Consider the following 27916-nt stretch of genomic DNA (forward strand, 5'->3'; position numbering starts at 1 on the left):
GTGCTGCAACCTGCGTGGGAATGCCCCGGCACCGTGGGAGGGCTGCACCTCCATTGCTGGGGCAGGAACGGGGGGGGCAAGGAAGGCACCTGCAGAAGGCAAGCAAGGGACGAGCCAGCCTTTTCCTCCTCCCTGTGTCTGTGTGGGGGGACGGAGGAGGATTCCCCAAGCCCCACTCCCAGGCAGCCTCTCCCACCCCATTAACGCCTCTTCAAGCTCAGCTCATTAGCTCCTCCGGGGCTGCTAACCGCCCAGGATGCGGGGAGGGGGAGGAAGGAAAGGAGGGAGAAAGAAAGAAAGAAAGAAAGAAAGAAAGAAAGAAAGAAAGAAAGAAAGAAAGAAAGAAAGAAAGAAAGAAAGAAAGAAAGAAAGAAAGAAAGAAAGAAAGAAAGAAAGAAAGAAAGAGAAAGGAAGGGAGGGAGGGGACGCCGAGAATTCCTGTGTAGCTTCCCAGTCCCGACTTCGGCAGCTGCCATTTCGGGAAGGGCCCTTCTGGGGCTCCCCGGGGGGAGAAGACCTCGGCCCTTTGGGCGATCTGGGGGCTGCCCGGGAGGGGGCTGGGGGGGCCCTTCCGACCGCGGGCGGCGCTGAGCGGCTGCGGGGAAGGAGCGCTCCGAGTTTCGAGCAGGGACTGAGGACGCGGGCGGAGCGCCCTACAGGCGGCCCCGAGGCCGAGGCTGCCCCCGCCGCCCCTGAGAGGCCCCCGGGGGCTGGCGCCTTGCGGGCCGGCCGGGCTCCCCGGGAGGGAGCGAAGGCCCGGCTGGCCACTGCAGGAGGGGCCGCCGCCGGCAGGAGCCCGGGGAGGGGCCGCGTTGGCCGAGCCGGAGCCCCCCGTGCAGCCCTGGGAGCGGCGGGGGGGGGGCGCTGAGCTTGATCCGCCCTTCCGGAGCGGCTGCATTCAGACGGCGCGCCCCGGTGGGAGCCGCTCCTTCGCCGCCGGGACCGGTCTGCGTCGCCCCCAACAGGCCTAACGAGGCCGGGGCATTCTGGGAGTTGGACCCCGCCCCCGTCTGGAAGTCACCAAGTTTATAAAAAAAAATCCGGCTTTGGTTCCTCCTCCGAATCCAGCGAAGCCCGGGTGCTCCCCCGGTCACGTGCGCACTGAGGGGCGTGTATGTGGGGGGGAGAGACGCTGTCAGGGCGAGGGCCAATCCCGAGGGTCGCTCGTGGCAGCCGGGAGCCGGCCCCTTCCGGCAGCGCACCCGGAAGGCGGAGCGCCGCTCCCCGCCGGCCTCTCTGTGGTTCCTGGAGATCTATGGCGCTGGCGGCAGCGCTGAAGGGCGCCCGGGCGTCCTCCGCGGGCGGGGTGAGCGGGCGGGGGTCCTGCCGGGCCGGGGGCGGGGGCGAGCGGCGGGGCTCACCGGCTCACCCGGTCCTCCCTCTTTTGCAGCGGCTCCTGCGGGGCCTCTCCGGCTCGGCGACGCTTCTGCAGAGGCCGGCCCAGGTGAGGGTCGCGGGGGAGGCGGGGGGGCGGGGAGGGGGCTCCTCTGGCGGCGGCCCCTCGCGACCCTCCGGCTCTTTGCAGGCGGAGCGGGCCTTCCCGGTGACGCTGCTGCCGGGGGACGGCGTGGGACCGGAGCTGATGCACTCCGTCAAGGAGGTCTTCAAGGTGAGGTGGGGGGGGCGGGGGGGCGTCCTTGGGAGCGGCTCTGTGTGTGTGTGTGTGTGTGTGTGTGTGTGTGTGCGCGGAGGCCTCCAGCCCTGCCTGCTACGTCCCGCTTTGCTCTCGCCCCCCCCTCCCCGGACCGTGCAGGTGGCGGGTGTGCCGGTGCAGTTCGACGAGCACCACCTGAGCGAGGTGCAGAACATGGCCTCGGAGGAGATCCTGGACCAGGTGCTGGAGTCCATGGAGAAGAGCAAGGTGGCCCTCATAGGTGAGGCTTCTGGCCGGGGGGGGGGCGGGCACGGGGGTGGGGTGGGGTGGGGTGGGAGAGGAGGTTGGGCGACCCTCTCTCCCTTCCCCCCCCTCACCGCCTGGCCTCTCTTGGCCTTCCTTGCAGGGAAGATCCACACCCCCATGGAGTACAAAGGGGAGCTGGCCTCCTACGACATGAGGCTCAGGTAGGTTGCTGGGGGGGAAGGAACTGCAGCTTCCTTCCCCCCCCCCCAGCGTCCACTCTGCAGCCTTTTGGGTCCGGAGGGTGGGGGGGGCAGCAGGGAGCTCCAGGCCTGGATACTGGAAGTAACCCACCCCTGGCCCCTCCTTGCAGGCGCAAGCTTGACCTCTTTGCCAACGTGGTTCACATCAGCAGCCTGCCTGGCTATAAAACTCGGCACAACAACTTGGACCTGGTGATCATCCGTGAGCAGACGGAGGGCGAGTATAGCTCCCTGGAGCACGAGGTGGGCCCTGCGTCCCTCTGACTTACAGCTGCGCTGGCCGGGCTTCCAAAGTGGTCCGGGGGAGGGGCAGCGCTGCCGATGTCTCCAGTGAGTCTGGAGTGGGGCTGCACCAGCACAAAGCCCAAAGCGTCGTCCACTGAGGCCCTATAGACTGGCCAGGGGTGGGGTGAGGTGTCAGGTTAGTTTCCCAGCAGGACAAAAGGTAACCAGCTTAGCAACAGGTGCAGTAGGCTGAAGGGAAATCTGGGAGTGACCAGCAGGGCTTTCTCTTGTGCTTTCCTTAGTTTAAGTGGCTTCCCAATCGGCCACCTACAGCAGCAGTCCCCAAAGTTTTTGGCAATGGGGACCAGTTTTGCGGAAGATAATTTTTCCACGGACCAAGGAGGGGACAGAACGTGCATCCCTCCCATGAGCAGTTTGCACCAGGGTTTGCATTCCCAAGAGAATCTGATGCCTGATGAGCTGGGGAGAAGCAGAGGTGGCGGCGCTGGCACCGGGAGGGGCTGCAAATGCAGATGAAGCTTTGCTTGCTTGACTGCCGCTCACCTACAACTGTGCAGCCCAGTCCCTAACAGGCCACGGGTCTCTAGCAGTCCACAGCCCGGGGGTTGGGGATCCCAGATCTAGAGGATGTAATTGGAAGAGATAAACGTAAAAAGGAAAGAAGGCCCCCCTTATGCAGTACTTAGCAAAGTGGGTGGGCGAGACCCGCTTGTGTTTTGCCTCTGGTCAATGCTACAGCCGGGGAGAGAGCAGAGCCCTGATCCGGAATGTGGGCTCCCTGGAGCAGTGGCTTCGCATACAGCTGCTGGGCTACCTGCTCCGCTTAGTGGCCAGCCCGACAGAGACAGTGCAGGGAGAGGAGGGCCAAGGGGAGCTGGGGGGCCAGCGACTCCAGTGAGGGGCTCAGGGACGGCTTCTGCCTCTCTCCGTGCTCAGAGCGCAAAGGGAGTCATTGAGTGCATGAAGATCATCACGCGGGCCAAATCCCAGCGCATCGCCAAGTTTGCCTTTGACTTTGCCACCAAGAAGGGGAGGAACAAAGTCACTGCGGTACACAAGGCCAACATCATGTAAGTGAGCCTGCCTGCCTCAGCGGATCTGGGGAGGGTGGGAGGCGAAGACCTTTGCATGACCCCCCTTCCTCCCAGATCTCTGGCAGCTTTGGGTAGCCCACAGAGGCGCCTGCTTGGCAGCAAAATTGACGCAAGCCAAAGTACGTGCTATGTAGACCCCTATACAGTATGTCAAAAGAACATGGATGTTGCGATTGGAGAAGTTGTGGCACACCGGAACACGCCTCCCTCCCCGTCCTCTTCCTTTGCCCTGGTGCTGAGGGCAGCTACTTTGTGGCCTCGTCCCACCTGCTTAATTTGGGGCCTGGGAAGAAGGATCACCCATGGGCACGAGGCGGTCAGAGGCTGCCCTTCGTGGCCCTGTCTCTGCCCAGGAGAGCCACCTCAGCAACTTCCAAGGCCGGGCTCCCCCCAGTTTCGCTGCCTGCTAAGGAGCCACTGCCCTCTGGGCCTCCTGGCTCCTCCAGCTGACCCGTTCGGCCTCTTTCGTTCAGGCCGAGCCTCCTTGGCTGTGTCAGGGTCGTTCTTGGCAGGGGGGAGTCCTTGGGGGTCATGTAGCACCTGGCACTGTGGGCCATCCGGGGCGGTGTGAGGACGTGTCTCTGCCCTCCTTCCAGGAAGCTGGGGGACGGGCTCTTCCTTCGCTGCTGCGAGGAGGTGGCTGAGCTGTATCCCAGGATCACCTTCGAGACCATGATCATAGACAACTGCTGCATGCAGGTAGGACGACCTGCTTCGTGCCTGATGGGACGCGGAGAGGGGAGGGGCCTGGATGGGGGGGGTCTCTGCTGGGGGGCTGGGGGGGCTGCCTGCACCCACGAGGCCAGGGGCACCTCGCCTTTTCCACAGCAGCCAGCCTGGGCAGCTTCCAGCAGTTTGGCAGCCCCTCGGTTTTGCTACTCGAAGGAAAGAGGAGAGGAAAAAATGCAAGGAAGTTGGTGGTTTGGAACCCCAAAATTAGGTTGGATAATTTGTGCTTCGGGTGCCAGCCATGGATCCTGGAGTCGGAGCGGGGCCCCTGCAGACCCCGTGGGCCCAGCAATGGTGGCTTATTCGCCTGGCCACCAATATGAGTTTGTGGTCCAGAGCAGATCTGGCTCCTTTTTTCTGAGGGGCTTCGAGTGGAGGCTGGAGAGCCCCCTGTCGCCCCCCCCGGAGGCTTTTCCAAAGGTTGGATTCCCCAGCCCCTCCCAATTCTAGGATTCCGGTTTTATGTGAAGGCAGCACAGCTAATTTCTCAGAAAGCAGAAAAATGGTTTTTTGTTCTTGCAGGGGAAAAAACCCAAATCTGGCCCCAGTCTGCTCAGTGCCCCCATTCCCCACTTTCCCCGGCCTGTGATTTCCACGTGGAACAGTCTTGCGTGGCACCTTCTCAGGCCTCTTAAGTGGCCACTGAAGTTCCATCCTTTAGCCCGGCTGGGCTGCTTTGGGGGGGGGTCTGGAGGCCGCGGAGCCCGTTCTCCCGGATTGGGACCCCTTCCTTGGGGGAGGGGTCCTTTCTCCGCTGCCCAGCATCCGGCGGCTGTGGGACCTGGGCTGATGATGTGGGCATTGCAGCTTCCTCAGTGCTGCTCTTTGGAGGCCACGTGGGCAGCGTGGATGCCTAGACTGGATCCTCCCCGTCCCCTGCCCACATGAGGCCGGAAACAGACTATGCCCGGCCGGCGTCTGAGTTGCTTTGACGTGCAGGGTCTTGGAGGGTCCCGTCCAACAAGGGGTCTTCGGGGTTAAGAGGCCCCGGGGGGGGGGCGAGGGGAGGGCTTCAGAGCTGAGCCCCCACCTCCTCCTCCTCCTCCTCCTCCAGGGGTCCCTCAGACCTCTGTCCCAGGAGGGCAGCTGAGCTCCACCCAGAGTTCCCTGCAGACCAGAGTGCAGAGTGCGGCTGTCCAGCAGGGCTCCAGGCTGGATCTGGCTCAGTCAGGCTCTGCAGCCGGACCCTCCACGGAGGGCTGAGCACGCCTGTTTTTCAGCTGGTGCAGAACCCTTACCAGTTTGACGTCCTGGTCATGCCCAACTTGTACGGCAACATCATCGACAACCTGGCAGCCGGCCTGGTGGGCGGGGCCGGTGTGGTCCCGGGGGAGAGCTACAGCGCGGACTTTGCCGTGTTCGAGATGGTGAGGACGAGGCTGGGCCTGGGTGTGCCCCCTGCCCCCCTTCCCTCAGGGCGGTCGGGGCCAGCAGGCGTGCTGGGGGCCCTGCAGGGATCCTTCTGCTCCTCTTGCAGGGTGCCCGCCACCCCTTTGCCCAGGCGGTCGGGAGGAACATCGCCAACCCCACGGCTATGCTGCTCTCCTCGGCAAACATGCTGCGGCATCTGAAGTAGGTTCCTGAGCTGGGGGCACTGGGCCGGGTGGGATATGCTGGAGGCTGCTCCCTGCCCATTGGCCTGGCCTACCTCACAGGGCAGTGGTGAAGGGCAAACCGTCCTCCCCCCCCGCATTGCTGAGATGCACCCTTCCTCTCTCCTGCGCAGCCTGGAGCACCACTCCACCATGATTTCCGATGCGGTGAAGAAGGTGATCAAAGTGGGCAAGGTCAGTGCGACGGCTGCCCTGGAGGGCTTGGCTTTCACTTTCTTCCCAGCTGGCAGAAAAGGAGGCGGAGTTGGGGGTCCTGGGGTAGGGGGCAGCTGCAGGCAGGCGGGGGGCTGCACCGGTTTCTCCTGCCAGTTACGGCTGTGGGCTCCGTTCTGTGGGCGGGCAGGCTGAGGAGCTGCAGGCTTCGCTGGGCTTCCTGGGCGCTTCTGGTGCTGTCTGTCTCCTGTCCTGTCTGCTCTCCTGTCCCATTTCCTTTCTGTGCCTCTGCACGTACACACACACACACACACACACACACACACACACACACACACACAGCCTGATGACCACTTTTCTCCCTCCCTCTCCCTATGCTGGATTGTAGGTGCGGACACAGGACATGGGCGGTTATTCCACCACCTCGGACTTCATCAAGTCTGTGATTGACCACCTCCACCCCCACTACGGGGTCTAGGCTCAGGCTGCCCCTGGCCCTCCCCTGCCCTCAGCAGCCTTGGCCCTCCCCGGCAGCCTCTCTCAGCCCCAGATTGCTGGGGAAGAAAATGCCTTCCTCCTCCTCCTCTTCCTCCTGCCTCTTGAGTCGCTCCAGGACCTCCAAAGGTCTGGTCTGCTCCAGCTGGAAGGGATGGGGGAGCCCTGCCCGGAGCCTTCTGCAGTGGGGTGTCCCCTTGGAAAGCGACCTCTGGGGCAGAAAGTGGGTGTGTCAAGGGATGGGAGGGTGCCCCCCGGAGGGCTCTTGGAGGAGAGCTGGCTGGGGAGCATGGGCCTTGTGGTGTCCATTGGGCCCCCTTCAGTCCTGCGGAAGACCACCAGGACTTCTGGGAAGAACCTGCCAGGGCTCGTGGGGTGATGGGGAGAGAGATTGCCAGGCGGGCCCTCCTGGTACTGGCGGTGAGTGGGCCTCAGGAGTCCCCCTTGGGTGTGACGTGTAACCTGTCCTGTGTCTGAATAAAAGGGATTTTTTTAGCCAGCTCTGCTCCTTCCGGCTCTCGGCTGATTCCTGGCAGCTGAGGGGTTCCTGGTGGGCCAAAAGCATCCTGGCAGATCTCCCTTGTAATGCATGATGCAGAAAACCAACGGGTGACTCCTGGGCCAGGAGAAGCCCCCCTTCGCTCCCCCCTCCCAGCAACTGCTCCGTCTTCTCCGTCCCGGATGCTCCTGGAGCTGCTGTCAGTCTCCCTGGAAACACTTGGCACCATTTATCCCCTAAAAGGGGCCAGTCCCGGGATGTGGTTGGCGCCCGAGGGAAGCAAGCGGAGAGGGAAGCAAGCGGAGATCTCGTGTTCTGGCAAGGAGTTGAGGCCGCTCAGCGGTCAGAGAGGAGCTGGCCACCCTCGCAGGGCACAGGGCTGGAAGGACAGGCCGACTGCACGGAGGCCCAGCTCGGGGTGGGGGGTGTGTGTGGCGGAAGGGCCACCCTGGTTCGTACGAGTGAGGGTGAAGCGATGTGCCAGAGACGGGGCTTCCCTGCCAAGACCTCCTGGCTGTTGGGGTCCTCTGGAAGAGCACAGCCAGGAGGGCCCCATGGGGAACAGAGTGGCTGATTGCACTGAGGGAGGTGGGGGCTGGAAGGCCACCCCAAAGGTGAGCAAGGCTGCTTTTCCTCTCCTCAAAAAGGAAGATGATTTGAGGTGTGGGAGGAATGCAGCCCAAATGGGCCTGGCGCCCCCACAACTCCTCCCTCCACACGCCCCATGCCGGTTGGCTGTGCCAAGGGAAGGAGCGGCTCCTTTAAGGCACCGGGAGGAGGATCCCACCCACGGTGGGCCTGGCACCCCTCTGTGCTCCGTTGGGCCTGATGGGGGGGGAGGCGGCTTGCTTGCAGTCTTGGGGCTGCCCCGGGGGGGGGGGGCCACGGTGGGAGGCAGGCTGAGAACCCCTCACCAGCTATTTTTTATTCCAGTGCAAGAATGGCCACCAGAAGGGATGGCTGCCCATTGGGGGGGGAGGAGGGTGTGGGTGCCCCCTGCAAGGCTCCTCTTGGGCTAGATGGGCCACTACAGACAGTCCTTGAGTTATGACTGTCACAGAGCAGGTGCAAGCCATGATAGTCCTCGTGTGATGACCCAATTTTAGAAGCTTATTTGTGGCAGGCAGCAAGCAACCACTGCAGTTGTTAAGTGAAACCCTGGTTTGCTGTGGATCGGCTGCGTTGCTCCCTGCGAGTAAACGGGGCAAAACGGTTGTAAAATGCAGCCAGGCAGCGGCCATCATTGCAGCTAGGCTGCCGAGCACCTGGAGCGTGGCCCTGCGACTCTGGTGGGGGAAACCATCAGAACTTCAGATCTGGGACGTAAATACCCCCCCTCCCCAGATGGGCTGCCATTGGGAACATAACTGATCCCTTGAGGACTTCCTGTAATGGGAAGTTGGTCTGACAGGCGCCCGGTTCCCCCAAACCTCTTCCTCCATCCATGCTGGGACAACAGACGGTCTGTAGCCTTGGCAGCTTCTTCCTGAGGTTGCCCCATTTAGCCTGGCCAACCCATAAACTATTAGTTATGGCTAATGGCAGATTGTGTGTGGCAGCCGGGCACCCTCCCCGGGAGAAAGGGACCCCTCCCACCCTGCTCGGGGAGCTTCCCTGGAGGAAAAGGCGAGACGCTCTGGGATTCCTTCGCCCCCAGTTCACGCTGCCTTAACCCCTTCCAAACTGGGCTTTCTTGGCCCGCGAAGGCCACCCTGTGCATCACGCAGAACGTCACGGAGGCGGTGGGGCAATTCAGCTCTGCCTCCGGCTTTGGAGTTCCCTTTGAAAATGCCAGGTATTTTTCTCAGTGGAGATTTTGGCAGTTCCCCTTGCCTTCAGCACCTGCCCTGCCCTGCTGGGAGACGGGGGGGGGGGGTGGTCCCTGGCCGGGCATGCCTGGCAAGGCTCCCAGGGCACAGAGGCTGAAGGCGATGGGAGCGCCAGGATTGGCGCCTGGGAGGCCGGCCAAGGCTGCCCCTCTGCTGCTCTTCTCTTGGCAGGTGCGAACGGCGGACATGGGAGGCTACGCCACCTCCAATGACTTCACCCGCGCCGTGATCACCGCTCTGGCTGACTAGGAGGCTGCTCTGCTCGTGTGGCAGCTCCAGGCCGCTCCGTGTTTCTTCCTTTACTCCTAGTTTGTTGTAACTGCTCAGATGCATGTAATAAAAGGGGCCACTGGCTCAGTTACGAGAAGAATAATGCTGGCTTTCCACGAGGCTGTTACCCCTGGGGCTCAGGGGATCCTGGCTGACTGCAAGCAGGCACACCTCGAGAAAAAAAAAGGCTGACTCTTGGGGGCAGTTTTCTGGGCTGGCAGGACAGGACACGCCACCGCACATGCCTGAGGCCTAAGGTGAAGCAGTTGAGTCCAACTGTCTTGAGTTTAGCTTAGAAAAAGATGGGGGAGTGTCCAACCCCTCCCCCCAAAACCAGAAGGCTGAGGGGTTGTAGCACCTAAGGGGCAGCGCAAGTCCCTTCACTCAGCCAACTTTGACCTGGGGATGCGCCATCATGGGCAGCCAAGATGAGTGGCTTTAGGGTAGGGGCAGCACTGGAAAGAGCCCAGTGCTGGGCCTTTGGGGTGGGGGGCCCAAAACAGCACCTTTTTAGCTTGGGGTTTCATTTGGCGGGGGGAGGGGGGATATTTTCCCCTAAACCGTTAGACTGCCTGAGTCAGCCGCCCTCTTTGCTCAATGGAGCAGCACTCTGGTCCTTGCAGCACTGCTTGGGGGGAGCCCAAAACTGCCAGTTCAGTGCCCCCCCCCATTTCAAGCCTGACTGAAGCCTCTGGATAGGGCAGACTGGCAGAGCTGACCCCCCCTCCTCAAAGAGGCTGAATATGAGGAACTGCTGTATAAAAAGTACATTTTATTATGTCATGTGGGATAAAGAGCGTTCAGGTTTATAGTCTGCTTCTGCCATGGGCATTTCTGCTTGCCCCGTCCCCAATGGGGGGGGGGGGGCAGCACGGCGGCCACAGCCTGACCTGCTTCTTCTCTCCTCTGCCTTTTGGAAGAAGCCCAGCCGTTCATGGCTGCCTTGCCCCCCCAGAGCCCAGGCAGAGCCTCTTGCGGCAGTCCGCTGGGCCTGCAGTCTTGAGAGTTCTGGGTTGTGCGAAAACAAATCCCAAACTTCATTCAAACAAGCAAAACCGGACGGACTTCACATCATCGGCTGGATTCCTCCACACTAGTCGTCGTCGTCCTCTTCTGCCTTGGCCTTCCTCTTTTTTGTCTTCTTCCCCTGGGGGGCCGGGGGGGCCTTTGCCACCAGCGGCAACTGCCGGTTCTTCTTCTTCTTCTTGGGCGACGGCGCTTCTTTGTCTGCCAGGCCGTTGTCGGCCGGCTCTGCCTCCACCTCTTGGGGCTTCCTTTTCTTCTTCTTGGGCTTCACCTCGTTCTCCTGTGAAGGAGGAAGACACCCCATCAGTGCAGTCTCCTACACAACAGCCCTCCCACTACGAAACGCAAACTGTTGCTTTGGGGGCAGCCTTCCCGGCTCTGGGGCTTTTCAAGACTGGTGGCCTTGGCCGTTCCCAGCCCTCCATGACGAGGGAGGACCGCACCTGTCCGGGAGACTCCAGGGCCGAGTTCTGCATGTTCTGCATCTCTGCTGCTTCTGTGGCTGCTGCCAAGGCCTCCAGGCGCTTCTTCTCCTGCTTCTGCTTCTTCCGTTGCTTCTTCTCCAACTTTCTTTTGATTTCAGCTGCTGCTTCTGAAGCCTGCGGAGGGGGGGGGACGGTCACCCTGGCTCAACTCTCCCCCCACCCCCCGCCAGGCTCTGGGCGTCCAAAGGGCACTTGTGGGATCAGGCTCATTAAATCAGCTTTGGCCTCCACCGAGAGGTTGGTCAGGCTCGGAGCTCTCATCATGCCCAACAACGCGCCCCGCGCAGCCCCCCTCGGCACTCGCCTCCACCACTGCCTCTTTCATGACCTCCAGGTTCTTGCGAGGGACCTCCCCGGTTTCATAGAAGGCCAGGCGCTCTTCCACCTGCTCTCGCAGCTTGTCCCCAAAGACAGAAGTTGGGACTTCTGCAAAGGGAGAGAGGGCAGGCCCGGGCTGAAGGCACCAACGCTGGCACCACATGCAGAAGTGCCGCCACTGTAAAAGCTCCTCCCTCCCTCCCACTGCTGGCTTTGCTCAGATATTTTGTTGTCAACATTCACTGCGCGTGAAATGCTGCTGACGAAAAATGTACCCATCATGGCAAAGCCAGAAAGGCACCCTGGCTGAGGGGAGGTGGGGGCTGGGGCGCTCTGGAAGCTTCCGCAGCCCACCTGAGAAGCAGTCGATGCGGGATGCGATGGTGCACTTGTTGGCCAGGTAGCGAGAGATGCGCCCCTTGTTCTTGGCCGCTGCTCGCCCGATGAAGGTGGAGTGAAATATCAGGCCGTACTTGGGGGTGTTCCCCCGGGTCTTCAGGGCCCTGCGGGAGAGGAGACAACCATACAGACAAGCTCCTTGGCACCAGTTCAGCCATCCCCACGGGAGGGGGGGGGAGCCTGGCTGCATGCCAGGAGGGGTGTGACCAAAGGTGCTTGGTCCATGCTGAGCTCATCTGCCAGGGGCTGCGTGCCAGCGCTCCAGCAGCCAGCCTGGAGGGTTACCTGAACAGGGCCTTCTCCGCCCCCAGGATCTGAACTGTTGAGGCTGGGTACTTGGCCAGGTTGGTCAAGCTGCCTGCGTGAGAAATGAGCCGAGCCCCCACCTGCGGGGGAGAGAACAGACCGATTTATTTCTTTAATGCAATTTGTGTGGCTGCCCATCTCGCAATAAAAAATTAAATTCTGATCAAAACAATGAGAGAAAAACATATGGCCTCAGAGGCAAAGAGACAAGAAGAACTCCAGTACGCAGCCCCCAAGCCTTCTCTGTCCTGAACCCCAAATTAACCCTCTCTGCTCCCGGCCGGCCGGCCTGACTGGGTCGGGAGCAGAAGTGAGGCTTGTTCCTCCTGCCTGCCTATCTTCATCCAACCGCAAGAAGCAGCCCTGGGGCCAAACGCCGCTTAAGCCCTTTCCCTGGCCCAGATCAGCATTGGTAGGTTTCAGCACTGAGATTCAGTGGATTGACAGATTCCAAATGCACATCATGTCTGGCCAGAGCCCTCGCCGTGCAAGGCAGGTACGCAAAAATACGCAAAAGTGAAGGCCCCAAACCACTCACCACTTCTCCAATTAAGGCTGAGAGGCTGGGAGCCACCTGGTTCATTTTGGAGCGGAGATACTCCTGCAAGCCTTTGCGATACTCGGAAAGGGAGATGACCCGGCTGGAAAAGCTCTCGATGTTGATGAGGTCAATGGGTGAGATGTCCATTCCTGTACACAACCAGAGTTGGGGAAAAGAATAAGGACCCCAACTCCCCTATTGGCTTTCAGTCAGGATGCAGCACACGGCCTACAAAGGACCCACAACTGTGGTTTATATTACAGCTGAAGTTGGAAATGGACACAGGGAACTCTGGCTCTTGGTCTCTGTTTGTGCACGAACACACACACAAATAGGCCAGCAGTTGAGCCCCCTCACCTACGTTTCTCTGTTACACGACAAGCTGCACACTTTCCTATAGGCCCTACAGGATTAGGGTTAGGTCACCATGAACTCACAGAGGAAAATGGACATCGCCAACAAATTCAGAGTGCTTGGGTATGGTTAGGAGGGCACTGACTTTTCTAGGCTGCCCTATCTAGGTTTCCTGGGAAAATACATGGGAAAATCCCATTGGAGGAGAATTCCACTTAGGGCTAGGGTTAGGTCACCATGAACTCATAGAGGAAAATGGATATCGCCAACAAATTCAGAGTGCTTGGGTATGGTTAGGAGGGCACTGACTTTTCTAGGCTGCCCTATCTATGTTTCCTGGGAAAATACATGGGAAAATCCCATTGGAGGAGAATTCCACTTAGGGCTAGGGTTAGGTCACCATGAACTCCTAGAGCAAAATGGACATCGCCAAAAAACTCGGAGTGCTTGGGTATGGTTAGGAGGGCACTGACTTTTCTAGGCTGCCCTATCTAGGTTTCCTGGGAAAATACATGGGAAAATCCCATTGGAGGAGAATTCCACTTAGGGCTAGGGTTAGGTCACCATGAACTCACAGAGGAAAATGGACATCGCCAACAAATTCAGAGTGCTTGGGTATGGTTAGGAGGGCACTGACTTTTCTAGGCTGCCCTATCTATGTTTCCTGGTAAAATACATGGGAAAAATCCCATTGGAGGAAAATTCCACATAGGGTTAGGGTTAGGTCAGCACGAACTCATAGAAGACAATGGACATTGCCAACAAACCCGGAGTGCTTGGGTATGGTCAGGGGGGGGCACTGACTTTTCTGGGCTGCCCTATCTATGTTTCCTGGGAAAATACATGGGAAAATCCCATTGGAGGAAAATTCCACATAGGGTTAGGTCAGCATGAACTCATAGAGCAAAATGGACATCGCCAACAAACTCGGAGTGCTTGGGTATGGTTAGGAGGGCACTGACTTTTCTAGGCTGCCCTATCTATGTTTCCTGGGAAAATCCCATTGGAGGAAAATTCCACATAGGGTTAGGGTTAGGCCAGCATGAACTCATAGAGCACAATGGACATTGCCAACAAACCCGGAGTGCTTGGGTATGGTCAGGGGGGCACTGACTTTTCTGGGCTGCCCTATCTCTGTTTCCTGGTAAAATACATGGGAAAATCCCATTGGAGAAAAATTCCACTTAGGGTTAGGGTTAGGTCACCATGGACTCATAGAGCAAAATGGACATTGCCAACAAACTCGGAGTGAATGGGTATGGTTAGGAGGGCACTGACTTTTCTAGGCTGCCCTATCTATGTTTCCTGGTAAAATACATGGGAAAATCCCATTGGGGGAAAATTCCACTTAGCAAAAAGCACACTCTTTAAAGTCCATAGTGTGATGCACTGACTGACCACAATTTCAGGGGTCATGTAAATTAGCGACCACTCCTCGAAGGCTTATGCTGAAACGGCCTCAATCTGACAAACCCCCGTGAAACGCCTAGCCTTCCCCCTTGGGCACTGACCCATGGAAGAGCGGGAGGCGTCCAGAACGGCTTGAGCCTTGGCGCTGTCCATGACGACCTCCTCCAAGGCCTCCAGGCTCTCCTCACTCAGTTCCTTGCGGTTCCCGATCAGCTTGGCCAAGCGGCAGTAGGTGTAGTTGTCGCTCACAATCTTGATCAGCTCTGGAAAGTGATAGCCGTACCATTCTCTACGCCACAAAGAGACAAGCGTGTGACACACAAGGGAGTCGCGCCTTATGTGCCTTTCCTCCCCATTTGTGCCAGAGAAGCCTGTGCCCGCACAAACCACACAGCTCAGGCACGGGGCAGCCCGGCTGGGGTGTACGGAGGGCCCTTTGCTGTGCCTCCCCTTCCTATACAGCCAGCGGTGGTGGCCCGGCTGCCTGTGGTAAGCTGAAGGAGGCAGGAAAGTGGCAGCTCTCGGCCTTCCCCCCTCCCCGCAGCCCCCCCCAGCACAGGGACTAAGGTGCCAGGAAGGTCTGGGGGGGGGAGGCAGGTGGAGGTCCAGCCAGACCAACTGCAGAGCCTCCCCCCAAGGAAGGGCGGCCAGCTCACCTGACCCGCATAGAGAAGGTGTTGACGTCCTTGTCCAGCTGGTCCAGGAGGCTGATGGACTGGATGATCATGTTGTCCACCCGGTTGACGTTGAACTTCACCTTGGCCCGCGAGTAGCTGTGCCCCAGCCCCAGCTGGGCCTTGGAGGCGGCCTGGGCGCTCAGGCCCTTGACCAGGTTGTGGAAGTGCAGCCGGATCCCTGCGGGGGGGGCAAGGGGCGTCAGGGCTCCGGCCACGCTACCCCCCCGTCACACGAGCCCCCCCACTCTCCCCCCTCGCCCGCCCGCTCACCTCGCGAGAGCTCGGCCACGACGCCCCCCGCCTGGCACGGGCAGCCCAGCTCCTCCTGGATGGCCGCGCCGATCTTGGGGTCGCCGACGCCCAGCAGGAGCTTCTTCCGCTTGGCCGGCAGGCTCGTCTCCAGCAGCAGCCGCAGGTCCTCGTGCAGCAGCCCTGCGCGGTCGGCGGAGAGGAGGGGCCGGTCAGCCCGGAGGGCCCCCAACCCCGCCGCCCCCCCTCCCTCCCCTCTGCCTCCCCTCCCCGCTCACCCTCCGAGACGGCGTTTATGTTCTCCAGCGCGGCCTGGGCCGAGCGGAAGGGCGAGAAGGTCTCGAGGCGCACCAGGGCCAGGAAGCGGCCCAGGCTCAGCGCGTCCTCCGCCACTGTCGGCTGCAGCAGCGACACCTCCTCCGTCGGCCGCACCGCGAAGAGCGCGTAGCCCGCCGCGTGCTCGAACAGCACGTGCAGCTGCACCTGCGGGGCGCGGACCAGAAGGGCGTCACCCTCGGGGGAGGGAAAAGGGGGGAGACAAAGAGGGGACCCCGCGGGCCTCAAGGCCGGACGCCCAGACCAGCCCGCCTCCCCCGCCCGCTCACTCACCATGGCGGCTCCCGACGAAAAGGCTCCACGCGCCCGCCCCACGCAGCCGGAAACGCTCCTGCAGCAGCCCGCCCCTTCCGTCTTCTCGGCCGCGCCCGGCGCTGAAGCCAGCCGAGGGGGCGTCCCTCCCGCCGGCCAATGGGCGCCGCCTTCCGGGCGCGGCGCCTGGCGGGAAACCCCGCGCCTGGGCCCGGCCGAGGGCCCGTCTTCCCGCCTCCCCGCGGCCTTTCGCGCATCCGCCGAAATCCGCCTCTCCTCTGCTCGGCGGCGGGGAGGCGAGGGACCGCGGGCTGCCTGGACCCCGCTCTCTCCTGGCGGGCCCGGCGCGGAAGAGGGGGGTGACTTGGCGGGAGGGCTGGGGGCATCCCCCGTTGCCATGGCGCCCAGGCGGTTTCCCCCTTGGGGGTGGGACAGCCAAGCTCAGAGATGGCGCAAGGCCGGCGGGAGGGGTTAATGGGAGTGGCCGGTCCGGCTTCTGATGCCGGAAAATAACAGCTGGGAGGGACCCTGGAGGCCTTCTAGTCCAACCCGCTGCTCCAGCAAGAAACCCTTTGTGCCATTTCGGACAAAGGGCCGCCCGGTCTCTTCTTCACAAGTCCGGGCTGGGTGGCTGCAAGCAGCGGGACGGAGCTGCCCGAAAGGCCAGTTTATTTTATTTTATTTTTAAAATTTATAAGCCGCCCCACTCCCGAAGGTCTCTGGGCGGCTAACAATAAAAAACGCATAAAACATAACAGTTGGGTCTCGGGCACAGGATTGGCGTCCAGATCGGGGGAAGGCCCCACTTGGAAGTTCTGCATCCGATTCTGGACACTGCCGTCCGTTGATGGTTTGCTTCACGTGTAACCCTCGGGCTGATGAAAGAAGCCCGGACAAAAAGCCTTCTGGCGAGAAATGGGAGCAGCAGCCTTCCAAAGCCCGGCGCTGCGTCCGATAAAGCTGCCACACGAGTCTCGTTTGAAGATGAAATGTCTTCTGGAGATCAGATGCTATCCGGATAAGGAAACAATTTGCCCCAACATCTTTCCCAAAAGGAAAATAATGAAATATTCTCTCAATATGGAAAAGGCTATTTAACTTTTGCACTAATTCCATATTCAGCCTTCTTTCCAATGATACACGCCAGCTGCTTGCTTCATGTCCTCAGCCATCCTACATGGCCATTTGGGGGACTTATAAAGGGTAAATTACAACTTCCGCTGTGTTGTTGTGTCTTGGTAGCCGTAAGCAATGCAGAGAAGCCTGCACAGAGGTGAATGGCCCTTGAGACGCTGGCGCTGGGGGATGGGATTGGGCAAAGTGAAATGTGTTGGGTGAGTCTGGGGTCCAGGAGCTACAGCCCCCCCTAGATCCTGGGAGGGTCCGGCCAAGCAACGCAAGTGTTTATACGCTCAAAGGTGTCTAAAGCAGCTGAAAAGAGCTGCTCTGTTGTCTGAGCCCTGGTACTCTTGGGAGGACTTGAGGGCCCGGCCTCTCTGGAACAGGGCGGCCACAGAGCCGTTTCCTGCAGCCTCAATTAGGGCCCTGCTGCCTCTGTCTGTCCTGAGAATTCAAAGTAAGTAGGCATCTCATGGGCAGCTCTGGCTGGAAGTGAGGTGGGCTTAGGAATGCTGAATACTGCCTTTGGCTGCCTTCTGTGGTTGGCATAAAGAAGCCATCTGAAAGTGGCCTAAGGTCAGTTCGACACAACACCCCCCTCCCAACCGGCTCCCATGTGTAAAGAAGCCCACGTGAGCCCCACCCTTGCAGCAAAGCCATCAACTGCGTTTGCCATTGTAATTGCAACTATGTGCTTTCAGGTGCACAAACACGCTCTGCGAGTCACACTGAGTGCAGGGAGGGAAACCAGACGTGAAAGGCCATTTGCTGCACCCCCAGCAGAGGAGACCTGCTTGGGCCAGGAAAGGAGGAAGAGCAGCCGAAGGAGAGCAGAGCGGGAGGCCTCCAGCGGCTGAATGATGCTGCAGCTCAGGTTGGGTTCCAGACAGCTTTATTTGTGTATAGATTTATCTCCAGTCCTCCAAGGACGTCAGCATGCAAGGAAGGGCCTGCTCTGCGGGGCCTGTAGATACCTGGGCTCTTCCCACCAGGAAGCCTTATCCAGAACAGCGGAGGGACAGAAAGTGGCCAGCAGCTGCTGGGGTGTGAAGAGAGCGCAAAACAAAGCATCTCCTCTCAAGCGACCCTCCCCTTGACTGAGCATCCTCTGTGTCGCCACAAAGACTCACACACACACACACACCCGGCCTCTGGGAAGGGGAGCAGTGGTGCCAGTTGGGGTGCGTGTGGCAGGCGGCGCAGAGTCCCCGGCAGAGCCAAGGGCCGCTCTGCCAACTGCACCCAAGAGGCAGCCGAGGAAGGTGGGCTCTCCTAAGAGATCAGGCGGCTGTGGAGCTTGTGCAGCTGCTCCGGCGTCAGCACCAGCTTGTGCAGCTGCCCGTGGCCCGGCTGGCAGGGGACGGTCACGCGGCCGATGTAGACGGCGCTGTCTTTCTCCTCCTCTTTGGCCTGGAGAGGAGAGAAGGGCAGGCGGAGGAATGCCAGAAGGGCCGGCGGCAACTCACCCGCTGCCTCCCTCCCCGGCCCAGCCAGAACCCCCACCTTCAGGAAGGGCACGGAGGGAAAGGTGCCGAAGTCCGTGGGAATGCTGGCCCCGGGGTGCTGCAGGACCGTCTCCTTCCTGACTTCATCCTGGAGCAGAAGAGAAGCGCAGCGGTCATTCCGGAACTGCCCCAAGATCTAAAACGGGGGACTCCAAACCTGGCAACTTTAAGACTGGTGGACGTCAGCCCCCAGACTTCAGCCAGGAACCCCACAGCTCCCGCTAGGCCGGCTGAGGAATTCTGGGAGTTGAAGTCGACAAGTCTTAAAGTTGCCAAGCTGGAGACCCCTGATCTAAAACTTTGGGGGGCCAGAGGGGCCCTTGGCCATGAGAGAGCAAGGAGCTGCCCCCCACTCTGCCCACCTTTCAGCCCCCCTCTGGCAGGAGCTGCACCCTCAGAGACACACACACCCCTCCCAGGGACTACCTTCAGCTTCTCCAGGGCTTCACTCAGGGACGCCAGGCGGGTCGTCTGCTCCAGGAGCTGAGCTGCTGGACTGCCCACTGCAGGAGGAAGGGAGAGCGGTGAAGGGGAGGAGGAGGGGAAGGGGCCCTCCTGCCGCTGCTCCCAGACCCCCTGGCGCACCTGCCTTCCGCCGCGTGATGTCCACCACCCGGGCGTTGGCACTCATCTGGTGGAGGGTCTCCAGCAGCCGGCTGGTCTTGCGGTACAACGAGCTGGAAACCACCTCGTCCCCTTGCCTGTCCTTGGCCAGAGAGAGCTTGGGGACGTGCAGGGGGGGCAGCGAGGCCAGCTCCCTCCTCATCTGGGCACCCTGGGGAACAAGAAGGGGGCAGGAACCGCTGGGAGCGGCTCAAGAGACTCGGCAGCTACTCCCCCCCCCCGATTCCCCCGTTTCTGGGAGGGTGAGGGACGGCTCAGGAAAGGGAGTCCCTGGTAGGGTGAGGGGAGAGGGAAGGTCACCCCCTCCCCTCCCGTGCGAAAGCTTTTGCTCCAGGCCTCTCAGGGCTCCCGGCAGCTGCCCGGGCCTCTCACCTTCAGCCGGTTATTCTCGTTTTTGAGGTGCTTGAGGGAGAGCTGCATGGCCTCGATCTGCTGCAGCAGCAGAGGGGAGTCCTTCACCTGCACGGGGCCAGAACCCCCGGCCACCACCTGGCTGGCCCCCACCCCTGCAGGAGAGACGGGCAGACGGAGGCGGCCATCAGCAGAGGCGGCCTCCCTGCAGAGGCCGCCTGGGCAGGGCTGGCTGGAAGAGCCTTGGCCAACGACCGTCAGAGGCCAGGGAATGAATGGCCTGGGCAGCCGTTTAGATCCATGATTGCAGCATCCCCCTCCCCAAGGCATTGGGGGGACCAAACGTCGGCCTGGGCTCATATTGGGCACTTGCTTCCCGGGCAGTGTCCCAGGGAGGGGGCTGCCCCCCCAGCCCAGATTTCTCCTATCCCAAGCACAGGTTGCAGGGCTGGGGAAAGCGTTGGCAAAGAGGAGGGAGGCAGCTCATAGTTTTAAAGCCCTTCGCTGGGGCAGGTTGCCCCCCTCGTTTCGCAGGGCTCCCGAGCCCCTGGCCCAGAAGGTGCCCCCTGCTCTGCCCGGCCCAGCCCCCCCCCCGGGAGCCCCCTGTACCTCTCTGCTGTTCCTCTGCAGCCACAGCATGAAAGAGACAAGAAGGAGCACCGTTAGAGAAGAGCCCGGAATGGCAGCCCCTCGGCCCCCCTCAGCCCCGCAAGCAGGAAGGTGGGACACCAGCACTTGGGGAGCGGGGGCAGCTCCTTTCCCAGGCATCAGCGAGTTTTGTGCATGGGGAGTGGGAAATCTGTGGTGGTATTAAGCATGGACAAAGCCGGGATTGACCACGAACAGTGCAGCGGGTGGAACTGCGCCCACAAAGCTTCAGCGCCCTGGAGCCCGACCCAGGCGCTGGTCGAAACAGGCGTCCCTCTGATGCTCTGCGCCTGGCAGCGCCTCCGACCCTCTGCTGATGCCGGAGTCTGTTCTTGGCTACCCAAGCGGCCCCTGAAATGGCGCTGCCCTTTCCCCAAGGCCTCCCGGCTGATGCCAGGGCCTGATGCTCCCTCCCGCCCCAGACCCACCTCCTGCAATGCTGGAGATGACGGAGGCGATGCCTGAGGGGGAGGCCGCTCCGCGCAGGCCCTGGATGGTGTGCTTGGACTGGTTGCTGAGCCGCTGCTTCAGTTCCAGCTTCTCCGACTCCAGCTGGTCAATGTCGGCTTGCAGGGCGTCCATCGTCTCCTCAAACTCCCTGCGCAAAAAGGAGATTGGCTGACCCTTGACCCCCCGCCTTCTTGGGCCCTTTGAAGGGAAGGGAGCCCAACAGAGCTTTGCACTCAAAACCAGCCGCCCTTTGGCTCTATGCCTCAGAACAAGCCTGCTTGTTCTTGGCCGTCTCAGGGATGACCGGGCCCCAGAGGAGCAGGGCATGCAATCTGCCGAGGGTCCCGGGTGCTGTGCTGCCCCCTCCCTGGACTATCCCCACCCCCCAGCTGAAGTGGGGAGAAAGGGGAAAAGGAGTCCAGGTTGGTTTGCTGAGGTTTTGATCTGAACATCCTCTACGGGCCTCTAGTTCCAAAGCTACTCAAGAGCAGCAAATGGTCATTTAATTCAAGGCTGACGTTCTTGGGGAGCCACAGCGGTTGCGGGTGAGGTCAGTGGCTGTTGCTCGTGCACCTAGGTGGCCCTGGGCCTCTTTTGGGAAGCCCCTTGAACGGGACGGTCGCAGTGGGGAGGTGCTGACCGGCTCCTGGCCGAGGGACGCAGAGTTTAGCTCTGGGCCAGAGGGGGTCAGCGGGGGACTTCTCCTCTCAGCCTCCTCCTCTCAGCCAGCTCTGCCTGAGATTTGAGGGGGGGGGGCTATGACTTCAGATTTTTTGTTTTGTTAGAATCACCCCTTTCACTGATCTTTCTGCAGTTTGACTAGTTGGTAGCAGTCACTACTAACGTCTCATTAAGCAGTGGTGAGCTCGGTCTTCCAACTGCAACCGATTCCAGAACTTTCCTTCCCGCCCTCCCCACGGGGAGAGTCTGTGCCTGCGCTGTGTTGGGCTTTTGCCTTTGGGTTGGAGGCTTTCTTGCTGGGGCTTATTGGGGGACAGGGGGAGTCGTCTTCTAGGGCAGTGGTTCTCAACCTTTTTAATGCCGTGACCCCCAACCGGTCGTACTCAACTGGTGCAGCCCCGTTTGCAGAATGGGACTTTTGGCGGGCTCAGCAGGGCAGAGACAGCCTGACAATTCCTATTGGCTTTTGAAAGCCAATAGAATTAGACTCTGTTCAAGAGAGTCTATCCTATTGGCTTTCAAAAGCCAATAGAATAAAAGGGAGTAGCACAGCTAAGGAAAAGGGGGGAAAAATGGCGGACTGCGTTGCTTGGCGACCCCCGTGAAATGGTCGTTTGACCCCAAATGGGGTCCCGACCCACAGGTTGAGAACTGCTGTTCTAGGGTGCCTCTACTGCTTCCTCCCGGGTGACAGACAGGGTGGCGGGGACAGACCTCCCCCCCCAATCTCTCCTGCTTTGTGTGGCTCTTTCCCTGCCCATCAGGCGAACGGGTGGGGGTCAGGTGGGGCGTGTGGGGAGGGGAGAATTGGTGCAGGCGTGCTGGAGGGAAGGCTGGGGATGCAGCCGGTGCTTAAGCCGAGGGACCCGGAGTGGGAGGCTTGGGGGGGGGGGGCGGATCTGCTGGCATTGCAAGACTGGGTTGCTCTTTCAGGTCACTGCGAGACCCGCAGGTAGACCTGGGCTTCCGACTCTCTGCGTTTCCCTTCTCCCTTCGGTCTTCTTAGGCAGTTAAGCATGAGACCAGGGGGGGGCACCCGGGTTCCGCGATGGATCGGGCCTCCGAGCAGGCCGAAGGCTTCCGGGCAGCCCCTGCTGGCTCCCCTCACTTACTTCTCTTTCTTCTTCAGCAACGCCTGGGTGTCGCTGAGCTTGCTCTGGATCTTCTCCACCCGCTCATCAGCATCCTTGGAGGCGCTGTCCAGCTTCTTCTCCAGGAGGCTCAGGCGCACGTTGGCCTCGCTGAGCTCCTCGCCCTGGACGGCGGGGAGGAGAGAGGAGTGTTCGGCTGGGGTCCAGAGCCTCTGCAGGCCAAGGCGGCGGCAGCAGCCTCTGCGGGGCTCCCTCGCTCGAGCAGCAGAGGGGCAGCCAAACGTACCTTGATTTTAAGAGACTTCTTCAGCTCTTTGATGACAGTCTCTCGGTCCTCCAGCTTGAGTCCCAGGCCCTCGGCATCCGTGATCTCGGCCCGTAGAGCGGCTGCCCGCAGCTCGACCGGAGGAGGGGGCTGCAAAAAGAGCACTGACCATTGTTTGCTTAGGGCTGGAGATAAACTCTCAAACCCGGAATGGCCAACGACTTCCCTGTCTGAGCTCCAGGGCAGCTCTTAAGCGGAGAGACAAATGCAGGGAGGCTCTCCGACACTCAGGCTCCTCTCTTCCAGCCTGCCAGTGCCAGCATCCGGCGTGGGCTCACCTTGCTCTGGGGCTTGTCTGCATCGTACTCCCCCTCCTGCATGGCGGTGGCCATCTTGTTCATGGTGGCGATGAGGATGGAGCAGGACTGGCGCAGGCACTCGTGAGGGCTGATGCCCTGCACCCCGTAGATCTGGGGAGGAACCTCATAGTCAATCTTTGCCTGAAGTGACGCCCCCCGGAGGGTCTGCAGCCACGAGAGGGGAAGGCGCCACTTTCCAGGCAGCTTCAGGAGACTGTGGAGAGCCCCCTCCCCCCACTGCCTGGCCAGGGCAGCGGCAGAAGAGACACGAACTGAAGCAGCAGCCTCGGCCAGTGCAAACCACCAGCACCACCGGCAGTCTTTCCCCTCGCCCCCTTCTCCTAGGGGCTGAACAAGGCCAGGGATCCCCTCTCTGCCAGACGCTCCGCTCAGGATACCGGATCCCGGACACAAGCATCTCTGCAAACCTTTCTAGCCCTGCCCAGGGAGCCCTTTGCTTCCGGCCCCTGCTGGCCTCGAGAAAAGCGCCTTCACCGGAACGAATCTGCTGATCTCCCGGCGCAACAGAGGAAGAGGAAGGGAGGGCCAATCCCAGGTCAGCTTCCCCTTACCTGCTCGCTGGCCTTGAAGGCCAAGTCCTCCAACTTCACGGCCTGCAAGCCCTCGTTCTCGGTCAAGGGCGCAATCATCTGAGCCCCTGCGGCCGCCACCTCCTGCAGCACGGCCACCACCCAGGTCAGGTGTTTGCGGCAGTCCAGCAGGGTATCCGAGACCTGGGAGACCAAAGAAAACGGCGCAGCGCCAAGTCTCTGCCGGGGGGGCTCTTTGCCAGCAGGAAAGAGCACCTTGGGGACACCGTGACCCAAAGAGAACCCCCACTGGCCAGGAGAGGCTTGCTCCCGCAGCCGGGGCAGGGCGGGGCGGGGCTGTGCAGGCCACCCACCTGTGGTCCGAAGCCCAGGGCTGCAGGGATGCCAGGGGCATCGGTGCCCGGCATGCGCCGCCTGATCTTCTTGCAGAACTGGCGGATGTCGCTGCATGAGGTCTCCAGGTCCTTCAGGAGGATGGCAAAGTCGGAGGCCTCCTGTCCGGTCTGCAGGAGGGGAGAGGTCAGGTGGTCAGCCAGATCGGCCCTCCAGGGCCTGGCCAGTCGGGTGGGGCAGGCTCTTACCTGGAGGAAGGAGCGCAGCCGGCAGACCTCCACGCTCATGCAGTCCAAGGCGCTCTGCGTGAACTGTGGGGGAAGATGGGCACGGTCAGGGCAGGGCAGAGCCAGCACCGCCATGCGGACCTGGTCTCTCCGGGGGAGGGGAGCAGACCAGAGAGGCCTGACAGCCCCCCCCCCAGCAGCCTTTCCTGCAGGGCCCAGGCAGGAACCCGGGTCCCCTCACCTTGATGTGGTCGGCCAGCTGCACGGTGCAGTCCTCGGCCTGGTCAGCCAGGTGGATGCTGTACAGGTGCTGAGTGGGGAAGGAAAGGTTTCACTGCAGGGCTGCCAGCCCAGGCCAGATTCGCCCTCCCCTCCCCCACCCACACGTGGGCTGCACCTGGTAGTACTTGATGGCCTTGGTCAAGGGCTCCACGTTGACCGTTTCGTCCAGCTGGTCCTTGTGCAGCAGCTCAATCAGGAAGTCCAGGGACCTCTCGTGCACGCTCATCTCCGGATAAAGCATCCCCACTTTTTTGTAGATTTCCACATTGCACTTGCTCAAGGCCCTGGGAGGGGGGGCAGGGCAGGGCAGAGTGTCAGTGCAGGCTGTTGGGCCAAGCCCATGGCCTCCCCCCCCCATGGACTCCCCAGGCCCAGCCACACGCCGACTCACTGCTCGTATTTGTGGAGTGTTGCTTGCAGCAGGAGTAGAGAGTAGACCAGCCCGGCAGCAAAGCTCAGCTGCTCCCCCGGAGCCCCCCGGAGCCCGGCTCGCTCGGCACAATTCTCGCTCAGCTCGAACTTCTCTTGCGCTTGTCTGCAGATCAGCTCGGCCTGTTTCGGAGAGGCAGCAGTTGCTGGGCCTCAGCAGGCAGGCCCCCATTTCCGCCCTCTACCTGGGGGAAGGAGGCGAGGGGGGGGGGCGCCCTCCAGAAGGAGCCCCGTCTGCACCTCCAGACCTGGCTGCTTGAGGGAGACCTGACCCTGCTCTCCTTGCCAGAAGGGCTGCTGCCTCCAAGAACCGGGGGTCAGCCCTGGATCACAGCTGAAAGAAGCTTCTCGGCATAGTTTACTACCAGACTATTCACGATACTCTTCTGCTATTTTTGCTGAAAAGAATGAAAATATTCATTTGCCTAGACCAGGGGTGGGCAACCTGGGCTCTTTTATGACTGGTGGACTTCAACTCCCAGAATTCTGAGCCAGCCATGCTGAGGGGAAAGGGAGAGGTTTCCAAGCTGAGCCAGGCTGGCTCAGGAATTCTGGGAGTTGAAGTTCACCAGTCATAAAGCGGCCTAGGCCTAGGCCAGAGGTAGGCAACCTTGGCTCTTTTATGACTGGTGGACTTCAACTCCCAGAATTCCTGAGCCAGCCATGCTGAAGGGAAAGGGAGAGGTTTCCAAGCTGAGCCAGGCTGGCTCAGGAATTCTGGGAGTTGAAGTCCACCAGTCATAAAAGAGCCCAGGTTGCCCACCCCTGAACTAGTCAAACCTCACCACTGTAATTAAAAAACATGGTGGTTGAGGACTCGGACTGTGATTACCGACCCCATTAAAAGGAGAGGAGGAGGGCCGGCGATTTTGAACTGTACTGGAACGTGAATTCAGTCCAGGGTCTTCTTCAACCGCTTGCAGGAAGGGGAATGTCTGGATGGAAAAGGGCGCCTATCGTGCAACTCGACCCAATGGGAAAGGGGGCATCGGGATCCAAAGGGAAGGAAGGAAAACCTAGCGCCCGTCACCAGGCGCCCTCGGGTACCTTGCCCACCAGCCGGGGAAGCAGCAGCAGCACCAGCACGCAGTCATGGTCCCCGCCGTGCCGCAGGAAGCTGTCGGGCAGGAAGGAAGTGAGCAGGGAGACCTGCCGGTTGGCCTGCTGCACCTCCATCTGGCGCAGCTCCATTTCGATGGCCTGCAAGGCAAGAATGCTCCGATGGGGGGATCCTGGCCGGGGGGGGGGGTCCTCAGCAGCCTCCCAGCTCAGGGCCGGCCCCGGAGAGGGCCAGGCACTCCCGGGGGGCTGCCTTTGGCCGGCCTTCTCTGCTTGGGCTCCTTGGGGAGGAGCCCGGGGACCCCTCCAGCTGCGGGGGTCCCTGGAAGGGGCCTCGCCTCAACTGTGCCCCCCGCTCGCTTTCACCCTCAACCCCAGCAGATCCAGGGGAAAGAAAACACCCCACCAGGGGACTTGAGGGGAGGGGGCCCCGAGGCAGGACAGGCAAAGGGAGCGGGAGCCCCCCAGCGATCAAGGCAAGGAGCAGAACGGGAAGATTCCGCAAAGAAAGCGAAAGAAAGCGGGAAGAACGGCCAACTGAGGCCTTGGTAGAAAAGGACCCCAAGGAAAGGAAAAGAATCTGGAACGTGACCAGGAAGGTTCTGGAGGTTCAAGGCCTCTATTAAGAGGCGTTGGGGGGAGACCGAGGGGCCCTCGCAGCCGGGAGGGGAGTTTTCTGCTTGCAGGCGCTTCATGAGCCATCAGGGCAGATTAAGGGGGAGCCTTGCAGGGCAGCCCCTCGCACTGAAGACCTGGCCTAGCTGGACGGCGAAATGCTGGCCAATGGCTCAAAGGGCACCGGGAGCCCTCGCTCCAGCTCTGCCGGACGGGGAGAAAGGAAGAAGCGGCTTGGACGAAAGCAAAAGGGAGAGTGCGGCCCGGAAGGGTGACAGGCTGAGGCCCGGAGCCCCTACTTTTTCGGGTGCCTCAGGGCGCCTCCCCATGGAATGGCTACCGTCGGCCCATTTCCAGCTGCTCCCGCCTGAGCCACGGGGGAGGGCGGCTCCCAGGGAGGCCGGGGCCCTCCTACCTTGGCGTGAGCTTTTGTCTCGGCAAACTTAATCTTGAAATCAAACATTTCGGGCGGCGGCTGCTGCTGCCTCTCCACAGAGGCCTCTTGCTGGCTCATCAGCTCTCGGTTGGCGTCCTGCAGGGCGGAAAGGCAGCCTCAGCACAGCGGGCCTCCTGGCCAGGCCTCCGCCCAGGGCAGCAGCCATCCTCGGGCCGCCTGGGGCTTCCCCCCCTTGGCTGGAAGACCCCCAACGGGCTGGGGTGAAAGCTGGCCTTCGGCAGAAATGCCCGTTACTCTGCGTCCTGCCTTCCCAGCCTTGTCTGTGTGAGCCACTCCAAGCCGGGGGCTGAAGTAATCCAGACGGCTAAAGGGCGGGAACCATGCCTGGACCCTGGCCCGGCCCTCTCCCCCTCCAGCCCGCCCCGCCCCTCTCCACCTGCAGGTGGGCCGTCAGCTCTCGGTACTTCTTGATGGTCTGCTGGTAGTCGGCCACCGTCTCCTGCGCCGCCTCCACCCGCTTCTCCGACTCACGGACTCGAGCCGTGGCCATGTCCAGATGCTCCCGCAGCTCCAGCTCCGTCTCGCGGGCGTTCTCCTGCAGCTCGTCGTTCATCTCGTTCATGGCTTCCTGGGGGGCGGCACAGTGGATAGCTAGGGTGCTCCAAGCAAGCCCCCCCCTTTTTTGCCAGGGAGAGGAAACGCAGCACGCTCTCCCCGGCATCTCTCCGGGCCAGCTGGGCCAGGGGAGCCCACCAGCCCCTCCCTCAACAGCCGCCGTCCGTCCTGCTCGCTCTCACCAGGTCGCCCACTGTCTCGCGGAGCTCGCGGACCTTCTCCTCCAGGTCGAGGTTCCTCTCGGTCAGCATCTCCACCATCTCCTCGGCCCCCAGGGCAGCATCCACCTGGGACGGGAGGGCAGATTAGGGGGCGCGGGAGAACCGCCGCTGGCCCCAGAGCACAAGGGGGGGCTGGGCCTGGCCTGAAGCCCCCAGCCGACTTGCCTGCTCCTTCAGCTCATCGACAGTCTTCTCGGCCTGCTTCAGCTCCTCCTGCAGCTTGTCCTTCTGCTGACGCAGGGCCTCCAGCTCCCCATTCTTCTTCTCCATGTGCTTCTGAAGCTTCACGTGCTCCTGCTTCTCCGAGGCAGACAGGTCCCGCATCCTTTCGGGGCAAAAAGGGGCCGGGGTCACCCCAAGTCTGAGAGGACAGCGGCCTCTGCCTCCCCCGAAGCCAAAGGGAAGAGCTTCTTGCCCTGGCTGGGAAAGGCACCTGGGCAGAAGGCCCCTCGCCCTGTCCCCCACGCAGCCTCCTCCGGCTTCTCTGTGACCCTTCCCGTTCTTCCTGCAACATCTAGCAGGAAGGGAGGAGGAGGAGGGGGAGGAGGAGGAGGTGGAGGCCTGTCTAGGGGCTGCTGATCTCTCCTACAGCCGATGGGCCTACCTCACAAGGGCCTCCTTCAGGCGGCCGTTCTGCTCTTCCAACTGCTTGACGTGGTAACTGGAGGCAGCTCCTTCAGAACCTACAGAATTGACAACCACACACAAACACC

At 61.2% G+C, this 27916-nt stretch overlaps 3 protein-coding genes and 3 non-coding genes across 13 annotated transcripts in view; 1 reads left to right on the plus strand and 5 right to left on the minus strand.

Annotated features, from left to right (window-relative positions):
- The first annotated feature begins 1198 nt into the window (after positions 1 to 1198).
- Positions 1199 to 9131, plus strand: IDH3B (isocitrate dehydrogenase (NAD(+)) 3 non-catalytic subunit beta). Of its 2 annotated transcripts, none has more exons than XM_039333862.1 (12): positions 1199 to 1306; positions 1391 to 1444; positions 1526 to 1609; positions 1754 to 1874; positions 2001 to 2061; positions 2211 to 2343; positions 3283 to 3416; positions 4037 to 4139; positions 5390 to 5536; positions 5647 to 5741; positions 5896 to 5956; positions 8930 to 9131. In XM_039333862.1, the coding sequence occupies exons 1-12, from the start codon at positions 1256 to 1258 to the stop codon at positions 9005 to 9007; spliced, it is 1122 nt and encodes a 373-aa protein (XP_039189796.1). In that variant the 5' UTR covers positions 1199 to 1255; the 3' UTR covers positions 9008 to 9131. The 2 variants fall into 2 exon arrangements, with proteins under 2 accessions (XP_039189796.1, XP_039189795.1); XM_039333861.1 differs by lacking the exon at positions 8930 to 9131 and adding an exon at positions 6324 to 6925.
- A 649-nt stretch (positions 9132 to 9780) lies between these two features.
- On the minus strand, positions 9781 to 15795 carry NOP56 (NOP56 ribonucleoprotein). The gene is made up of 11 exons (XM_039333830.1): positions 15403 to 15795; positions 15072 to 15276; positions 14815 to 14976; positions 14524 to 14722; positions 13969 to 14156; positions 12101 to 12252; positions 11542 to 11642; positions 11212 to 11360; positions 10844 to 10965; positions 10498 to 10653; positions 9781 to 10334 (listed from the first exon to the last, which is right to left on the minus strand). Exons 1-11 carry the CDS (start codon positions 15778 to 15780, stop codon positions 10122 to 10124), a joined length of 2025 nt encoding a protein of 674 aa, XP_039189764.1. The 5' UTR covers positions 15781 to 15795; the 3' UTR covers positions 9781 to 10121.
- Positions 10737 to 10808, minus strand: LOC120303963. The gene has a single exon (XR_005555565.1). It is a non-coding gene; the product is annotated as a small nucleolar RNA SNORD57 (small nucleolar RNA).
- On the minus strand, positions 11071 to 11144 carry LOC120303964. The gene has a single exon (XR_005555566.1). It is a non-coding gene; the product is annotated as a small nucleolar RNA SNORD56 (small nucleolar RNA).
- LOC120303965 lies at positions 14237 to 14373 on the minus strand. The gene has a single exon (XR_005555567.1). It is a non-coding gene; the product is annotated as a small nucleolar RNA SNORA51 (small nucleolar RNA).
- Positions 15796 to 17375: 1580 nt separating the features above from the next.
- The window catches only part of DCTN1 (dynactin subunit 1), a 48390-nt gene continuing 37849 nt past the window's right edge, over positions 17376 to 27916 (minus strand). For 5 of the 7 annotated variants that reach the window (XM_039333824.1, XM_039333820.1, XM_039333823.1 and 2 more), the window contains 22 exons: positions 27808 to 27886; positions 27369 to 27528; positions 27165 to 27269; positions 26804 to 26995; positions 26386 to 26502; positions 25344 to 25496; positions 24259 to 24419; positions 23983 to 24151; positions 23827 to 23895; positions 23607 to 23669; positions 23379 to 23528; positions 23047 to 23208; positions 22454 to 22585; positions 22137 to 22265; positions 21872 to 22014; positions 20057 to 20226; positions 19590 to 19604; positions 19002 to 19135; positions 18591 to 18780; positions 18432 to 18508; positions 18004 to 18093; positions 17376 to 17910 (listed from right to left, as the gene is read on the minus strand). In XM_039333824.1, coding sequence (XP_039189758.1) covers positions 17773 to 17910; positions 18004 to 18093; positions 18432 to 18508; positions 18591 to 18780; positions 19002 to 19135; positions 19590 to 19604; positions 20057 to 20226; positions 21872 to 22014; positions 22137 to 22265; positions 22454 to 22585; positions 23047 to 23208; positions 23379 to 23528; positions 23607 to 23669; positions 23827 to 23895; positions 23983 to 24151; positions 24259 to 24419; positions 25344 to 25496; positions 26386 to 26502; positions 26804 to 26995; positions 27165 to 27269; positions 27369 to 27528; positions 27808 to 27886 — 2798 coding nt within the window. In that variant the 3' untranslated portion in view covers positions 17376 to 17772. The remainder of the gene's footprint in view (positions 17911 to 18003; positions 18094 to 18431; positions 18509 to 18590; positions 18781 to 19001; positions 19136 to 19589; positions 19605 to 20056; positions 20227 to 21871; positions 22015 to 22136; positions 22266 to 22453; positions 22586 to 23046; positions 23209 to 23378; positions 23529 to 23606; positions 23670 to 23826; positions 23896 to 23982; positions 24152 to 24258; positions 24420 to 25343; positions 25497 to 26385; positions 26503 to 26803; positions 26996 to 27164; positions 27270 to 27368; positions 27529 to 27807; positions 27887 to 27916) is intronic. The other 2 variants (XM_039333821.1, XM_039333827.1) reach the window with 1 other exon arrangement.

This window comes from Crotalus tigris, unplaced genomic scaffold, assembly GCF_016545835.1.
Source record: "Crotalus tigris isolate CLP2741 ecotype Arizona unplaced genomic scaffold, ASM1654583v1 scf7180000024513.1755786, whole genome shotgun sequence".
Taxonomy (NCBI): domain Eukaryota; kingdom Metazoa; phylum Chordata; class Lepidosauria; order Squamata; family Viperidae; genus Crotalus; species Crotalus tigris.